This window comes from Haemaphysalis longicornis, unplaced genomic scaffold (genome assembly GCF_048455015.1).
Source record: "Haemaphysalis longicornis isolate Haplotype H1 unplaced genomic scaffold, Haemaphysalis longicornis Haplotype H1 scaffold_14, whole genome shotgun sequence".
Lineage (NCBI taxonomy): Eukaryota > Metazoa > Arthropoda > Arachnida > Ixodida > Ixodidae > Haemaphysalis > Haemaphysalis longicornis.
Window position 1 is genome coordinate 26,143,129 of NW_027526245.1, and position 8,291 is coordinate 26,151,419.

General features: G+C 46.3%; 1 protein-coding gene across 1 annotated transcript in view; it reads left to right on the top strand.

Annotated features, from left to right (window-relative positions):
- Nucleotides 1-4,256, top strand: part of LOC144165013 (male-specific lethal 1 homolog) — a 174,534-nt gene extending 170,278 nt beyond the window's left edge. The window contains exon 9 of the mRNA XM_077695183.1: nucleotides 3,605-4,256. Coding sequence (XP_077551309.1) covers nucleotides 3,605-3,615 — 11 coding nt within the window. The 3' untranslated portion in view covers nucleotides 3,616-4,256. The remainder of the gene's footprint in view (nucleotides 1-3,604) is intronic.
- The last annotated feature ends 4,035 nt before the right edge of the window (nucleotides 4,257-8,291 follow it).

Consider the following 8,291-nt stretch of genomic DNA (forward strand, 5'->3'; position numbering starts at 1 on the left):
AAGGAAAGGAAAGGAAACGCCATTACAAATAATAACATATGTAAATGTAACCTACCAGCAGATAGTTTTGACCACTATTTACAGGACTGCCCAATAACAAACAAACACAGAGAACAACTTCTTGATATCCATAGAAATTATCTCGTAAGGAGGAAACCATAGCTAATAAAACATACAAAAACATTAAAAATTTTGGAAGAAATTACAATACTAATTAACGCTAATTTTGTCTCTTTCCCTCACACGCAGAAACAAAGTCAGCGGCAAATAATGTATTAGCTTTTAGATCTTTTGTATCATTGTTCTGTAGTGAGTCATTTTCTGCGTAATTATCTTGTTTATATACCTTTTTACATTTTTTATTTTAAATCCAAATATCCATTTTCAATGTATTTAATTCACCCTTTATACCTCGGTGGAACGGGAAGGGTTTCAGGTCATGAGCCCGTTTTATAAAGTTAAGTCACCAGAGACGACCTCCTTTGACATGTAGGCACAGAAAAACATGTGACAAACTCGTAATTACTTTCTAACGCACGTTTCACTACCGTGGGTTTCACCAAATTGTAGCCTTCAAAGACCACGCAAGAAAATGTAGATCAAGCTTGTTGTTATTCATCGTGTCATGCCACTATAAACTCTATAGCTTATCCCGGCGAACTCGTACAGTCGTGCACAGCCTGCTACGTAAAGCTTCACCGAACAAAACACGGAACTCTAATAACAAAAGTTCTGGCCCCTGTTCGCTCGACGACGTTGTACACAAGATGTAGGTGCTTCCGAGTATTTATTATTGATTGATGAGACCACGGACGCAGCAAACGAGAAGCAGTTGGCAGTCGTGCTTCGCTATTTCAGCACATAATTAAATAAATTGGTGACCACGTTACTCGAACTGCTCATGCTCAAGGGTTCAAGCGCCTAGAAGATTCCACAGGGCCTTCTGGATTTCTGGATTTCACAAGGTGTCTTGGGATTGGAACGGATGGTGGCGACGTTATGGTCGTGAAGAGCAATTATGTGTACACAAACTTGCCTCAAAAGAACGAGAACCTCATTATAATGAAGTGCGTTTCCAGTCCATTCAAACATGCGCAAGCGAGGCAGTGAAAGTGGTTTCACGGAGTCTAGAATTCCTGGTTACCCGCTCGTACAGTTGGTTTTCACGCAGTTCACTCCGCGGTATGAGTACAGCAAAATGTGCCAGCTGATAAACAACCGCAGAGAACAAATAAAGTTGGTTCATCTGTCACAAACGCGGTGGCTCTCCATCTCGAGCTGCTGTAAACGTATCCTATAAAAACGGGATAAACTCAAGCTTCATTTCACCATGTGCAAGGACAAGTATTGTTACCATGACGATGACATCCGGTCCCAAATATACAGGGATCCTGTGAATAAGTTTTACTTGGTCTTTCTGAACCCAGTGCTACAGGACTTCTCGGTGGTCAAAAGCTGTTCCACCTTGAAAGTGGATATCAAATGCAACTGCTTGATTCCCTTCAGAACTATTTTCGATAACTGATTTCATGAGTCCTAATGAGTCCTGATATTTTGACACACTAGCTGCCAGAGAGAGGCTTCTGGAAGTCAACCTAGAAGACAATGCAAGCGACCTGTTGCTCCTTGCTGTGGATTTCGGTGTGCTTTTCAACAGCAAAGTCGCAACATCCAAACGAAGCGCTCAGCATAAAAAAGGCGTTTAGGCAAAATGCCGATATTTAATTTTTGAGGCTGCACGGCAAGTGCAGCTATAGGCTTCCTCATAACATCCAGCTACCGAATTTCATGAAATTGTTTCGCCTGAATGCATACTGAGTCAAGCAACACTGCCGCTTCAAAAGGTACCGCGTACCCAGACTGTTCAAGGGAGATATAGGTATTCCGTACACCCAATATAGGCAGCCTTGCTTTCTTCCCTGGAAAAAATATACCAAAAACGATATCGCCTCTTTTTGGATTTAAGTGCTGCGTTTCACGAATGCGAGTGGGGAAATATTTTTCTAGGAATTAGCAGTGTTCGCTCTGTCGGTGTTCGCTATGCCCCTGAGCAACGCCGATGTTGAGTGTGCATTCTCACGTGAATTTAGTGAGATCGCGCCTCCGAAATAGGATGTGAGATGAAATGCTGAACGCCAACCGGCATGACCGCTATGGCCTCAGGCTTCGAGGAGTCTGCTGCCGAGATTTCCGACCGGCGATGCAACTCAAGATGATGCAACTCCAATGCAAGGAGCATGTACGGTTCCGCGGAACTGAATGTCATGAATTTTCCCGATCTGTCAGATGCCACTGACAATGACTGTGTGTAGTGCGAGAAAAAATACCGTGCAATCACTTACTGGTTAATTTTTATTATGGAAGGTAAATGTTGTTTGTTCACCTTCCATTTGTATTGCTAGTATTTTTTCGCACTACAAGGCAACTTTTAATAATGAGAATATTTCTTGAACTTCCGCGTATTTTCGGCTTATCCACAATATGGCTGCCACTTTTTGGGCTCATTTTGGGGTATATATTTTCTTCTCTTCTCGGCGGCATCTGGCAACCCTGGGTGTCAATATTATTGCTTCTCAACGCTGTTGAACAAGTTGAAGAACAAGACATTGTTGAAGAACATGACATTACTGTTCTTCATTGTTACTTCATTGTTACATTGTTACTGTTCTTCATTACTGTTCTTCATTGTTGAAGAACAAGACATCTTGTTGAAGAACAAAACGTTACGGAAATATAAGACAGAAAATAATACATAAGTGATATTTACAGTGTTCCTTAATGAAAAAATTCATAGGTGCTTGATTTTTGCGAAATGGAATATTACATCCACTGCAATAAAAAAAAATCACTCCGTTGCCAACTATCGCCGGCGTCCCTATTTCTTCCGGGGGCATTTTTAGAAATCAAGCGGCAACAGTTACAAAAGGTTCCACTAGTTAGGTTCCATGTTCCGCTAGGAACGCACGTGGAGTAGGGCAACGTGGGCCTATAAACGTTGAACTAAAGGGCCTTGAGTCACGCTCGTCGCAGCCGTACGGCAGCGCTGGCATGGAGGCACCCGAGCTGGAACAGTGGAACGCGGTACATTTAAATTGACTTGAGCAAACCTTCAGTGTGTTTACCTTGGCAGGAGCGCGAAAAAAGAGAAACAGCATGAAATGTGAACGCGAAAGCAAAGGGCTGCCATTTCTTTGCAAATGTCGACAAAGAGCATTGTCTTTTGTCGGCATTTGCAACGAAAGGAGCAGATACGCGGAAACTTTTTATGCTTCTCTTTTGTTGATATATATGCACAAACCAACAGATGCTCAACATACGCTCCGACCGTCCTTTTTTCCTGGCCCCCTGTATTTCATTTTTATTATCTCTATACACAATAGCTCGGGTACACGCCTGATGAGATAACTCAATGTTAAAGTCCAGTTGGTTAAATGGTGCCATTTGCTTTGCATGGTTTCATTACACATATCGGTGTGGCGCATGTGTGGCGTTGTGCTGATTGGTAACATACTAAGGTTGGTAACCATACATATGAACTTCGCTGTTTACGCATCAGTAGGGAAGCATGACCTAAACCACGTGTCTTTTATTTCTTCCTGTTAAGGGCGTGGCTAGCCTCCTCGACATCGACGAGACACAAGAGGTCCTGGACTCTGGGCTGCTAGGGATGGCCGGCGTTCAAGCACCTGGCGTTGGCTGTTTTTCTGACGTTCCCCTTACTCACCAGCAAGCTGACAACTGAGTCCCATCAATATATCGCTGTGCTAAGCAAGCTGCTGTAGTCTCGGGGCTTGCAGCATGAATGAAGGTCTGCTATATGATGTTGTTCGAATGTACCCGTGCTGTCATTGGTGAGAGCCAATAACTGCCATGATTGGCAATGCTGGTGAGGGCAGGTAGACCATCTCCTTCTGCAGGATGTTTTAAAGCTGTTTAATGCCAAAAGAGCTGGCATTTAACACGGCCCAGCAAATACATCACGTGTGTAAATTGTATTGATATCTAGATATGTATCGTACAAATACGCATCCATACCTATGTAAACATTTGTATTTTACTAATTTTAATGAAGTTCTGTTCACGCACAGTGTAGTAAAGGCGCGTGTCCCACGCAAAAAGCCTTGCTGTGAATTTATATTGGTGTTCCTGTTATTAAGTGTTCATTCATTTTTAGTAATTCATCAGTAATACCTATAACCTAAAGTGCCTTACTGTTTAATTGTTTTTTTGTGTGCAAATTCACAATTGTCACTCGTGCCCGTCCTGATGTCGAAGTTCTGTTTACCCAGAAATACCTGTAAAACGTAGTTTCAGCATTCAGCAGCTTCAGTACTAACCATTTGCCGTGAATGTGCATTTGGGAGTAGTGTTTTTACTGATTGCCCAATGTTTGTGTTAACCCACTGACGAATAAAATCGGTTTTTAAATCGAAAGTGTTTTATTCCGGCATACACAAACATTTGAGTGACGTTTTGCCAATCAATGTTGATCAAACCAAGATGGAAGAACAGTTTTAGGGATTTCAACTTATGATGCCATAAAAAAGCGAGAGCAAGAAGAATATTTTGAAATTGCCCCACTGGCGGACTAAAAAAGGCCTACCCACATCGACGCACAGCAAAACTGTTGGTCGTAGAGGCTTGAAATTTCGGGAGCACGTCCCCATCACCCTGCAGGTAGTATGGCTTGGTTTTAAAAGCAAATACACGCCTGAGAGACACAACAAGGGTAAAATATTTTTTCATCGGGGGTGCTGTTCCAGAACGCCCGATTTTGAACGAAACTCGGGCGAGGCGGAACTTTGGATTGATGCTCGTTTGAATTTGTCACCACGACATGGCTTCTTCTGTGCGACGTTCTTGGTGGGGTGGCGCGTACTGGCGACTTTCAGCTCTAAGCTTCGGGAGTCTTCCACCGTATTGCTGAAAGAGGTGTGAAGCAGAATTCGTTGATATGCTTCGCTTGGAGAAAAAGAGCACTAAAAACGTGACACGATACGTGCGATTGACGTTCATTCGAAACATTCATCAGTGCTTTAGACAAAACTCTGTCTTCCTGTGCTTCGTGACTTCTCTTTTCCGCACGTAGCGGCACCGCTTCTCGCTTGCTTCAGTCTCGAAAGCATTAATACTGCTAACGCGTCCGCGTTCATTACTTGCTCTACCTTTCTGTAAACCCATTTGTAGCAATAGGCCGCTAGCATTAGCATTTGGTGCTGAATGCGTGGTGCTGCCACTGGGGAATGGGGATTTCTTTGCCCGAGGAGTCCATTCAAGGGAATGTGATCAGAATAAATTGTGAACTCTCTCCCATAAAGGTGCTTGCCAAACTGTTTGATGAGAAAAACAATAGCCAAAGCTTCTTCTATGTGGGCGTCGCCACTGTCGGCCCACATTTAAAACTGCAAGGAGAGGTGTGCGAGACTCATACAAGAGGATTTTTAAATGCAGAGCATTTCTTTAACTCACGATGCTATGCGTCCGTAACTCGGCGTCCGCAGCCAGCCAGCACGTGCGCCCCTCCCCCGCTCCTCCTCGCTCTCAACAACAGGTGCGGGCGCGCATGCGCGTGCTCCGCCGCTGAAAGAGGCGTTGCAGCAGCAGGTGCTACCTCCTCTCCCTCTACTACTCGCGCTACGAATATACTCGTTGCCCGAGCGAAGGATCCGCGGCCCGACGTTGACGTTTGGCCGCGGCTTCTCGTGCACGAAGTTCGGCGTCGGCAGCGCGCTTCAGACGCTTGCGTTCGGCGTCGGCAGCGCGCCGTCTCGCCGCCTTGTCTTCTGCCGCCGTCGATGAAGAGGATGGCACGATGTCTTGAACTGGTACTGCAACGCTGACGTTGGCTCGCGTCGCGGTACTGGTTGAAGGTGTTGCTTCCATCGCTTATGAGAGAGAGAGAGAGAAATAATTATTTATTGGAGAGTTTAGCTCCAACCTAAACAAGAGCTGGCTAGCATCGCTTATGAACTTCCACGATGGCGCACTGCATCCCCAGAGAGGGATAATAAGAAAGAAAACAATAATACTAAAGTTCCAACCGATTGCCCCGCAGAGAGGGTGGGGTGCAAACGATGGCAATAAATAACACGTTACGTACTTACGTCTCTCGTCTCCCTCTCTCTCTCTCGTCTCGCAACCCAACTACCCAACCCATACGACAACAACTACAACTACCACCGCCAACTACCACAACCTACGCCACGTGACCACCCCCAATGCTCTGCATTTAGTCGTGTCCCTCGCGCGGGGGCATGCGACGGAGGTTTTTTTGCTGTCATGAAAAGTTGACCGGTGTCTTGCGTAAGGAGGCTCTTGCTTTCCTTGAAAGCTTTTTTTCTGTTTTGCAGACAAGTCCAACTTTCTTTCTGACGTCAACGCCTGTATGTCCAGATTTCGGCAAGAATTTAAGGTTCGGCCACTCATCTGCAGAGTCGTCTCGCGAACAAACGAAAGCGCGCGAAAGGAGAAGCGGGCTCACTGGCCACGCTTGGGAGATAGGGGCGCTGCTCACCGGCCAAGACAGCGCCTTTCACCTGCTTGCACAGCCTCGTGCGAAGCTGACATCCTATCTGCTCTGTGGGAATTTTACCCTGCCGTCATCTGGTCAGCTTGCAACCTCGATTTTTTTTAGGGGGCGCTGTTATGGTTACGATTCTCCGGATGAATTACACGGCACGCGTTGCCTAAAACTTGTTTCGTGCCGCTTTGTAAGTCGAATGACTCACGAAACCCGGAACTCTGCAACCATGAGCTGTCGCCCAAAGACAACCTCTGGAGCGGCTGGCAGTGGAACATCCTCGACCAAGGGAGGGACATGGACAGCCAGTTTCATCCAAGCTCCAGGACCATCGTGTGTTCGCTTGACTTCACGGAAGACCACTACAGGGTAAAAATGGAACCCCAATTGTTGCTACCAACTGCCGTGCCGACAAAGTTTCCTTCCTACCCACCGTACATATTGCCGGCTTGTTCCAAGGTGCGTAAGCCTCAACTTCGCGGCCCAAGTGGCGCCTACACGCAAGCGAGAATTTTAGGGGAACCAGCATTAGTGGCAGATGGAAAAGAGCAAAACGCCCTCGCCTTCATGAACCCAACGATGAACGTGCAAACGACAATGAAGAACCCGTGGCCAGGGAAGGACTGACGCAAGTAAATGTATAGCTTCCGGCGAATCTGCGTATGGATAGTCAAGTGAATTGAAAACTGAATAATGTCCACCTGGTGAAAACCAGGTTGTACATATTGCAGAGACGAAACGAAACGCCCACCGTCTTTAAGTGAAAGTGCGTGAACAAGCGCGTGAAGAACTTCAGCAAACCTGTGATCAGTTCAGAGAAAATTTTCAGCAATTTTAAGGCAGTTTAGGTAAGCTCTTCAGATCCTTTAGCAAGCCGCGCAAGTAGGGCATGGGGCATTTTTCATGCTCCGCGCACACCAAAAGGACCTAAAGAAGGGAAGCAGACACAGCCCTGACAACTGAAGGTTTTATTGGAAAAGACGAACATATCTATACCATCGAACTAAACGTGAGAAGTACACTTGAAGTTGCTAATCTTCTCTCACGGACGAACGGCCAAATATTCCCGTTACTTATCCGAACGTGCCACAGAATAGGTTTCTCGAAGCCGAGGAATTCGCAAAGCCTGGATTACTTCTCTGGTGGCCTTGTAACGACCACTGCATATCACGCTGCACTTATACAGCGCTCGTCTTGTCCTCGCTTCTCTTCGGACTCGTCTTTCGCGCAAACTTATTCCTTCGTAGCTTATACAGTGGTTTGCAACCGCACTGTTTACAATGAAAGGCATGCAAGGTGCCCTGACGCCGCTAGCTTCTGAAAATATTTGTGTCCTCGAAGCCTGCTTTTTGTGCATCTTACTGACAGGCCAACGCGTTTTTTGGAGGCTAAGGGCAACGAGTAAACATGTTCTGATTGCAGTGCTTTGTGGCGGAGTGAGAGGGAACTGTCGCTCTTGCGGGTAGACAGCAGAGCACTCGCAGGGCCGCCTGAAAAGGGGCGAGGACAAGTGACCGCGCCCAGGTGATCAAACTTATCCGCAGCCGGCCACTACAGCGCACCACATAGCCAAGGTGCAGCGTCAGCGTCTCGAATCCTAAACACTGATTGATTGTGGGCTCTAACGCGGCGAAGTTACACCTGGGCTATGAGGCTGCCGTAGTGGAAGGCTCGTGATAATAATTTTGACCACCTGGCGACCTTTCACGTGAGCCACAACCTCGACACATCCCTTTTGGCCCCCACCAGAACATCAGCCACCACTTCCACC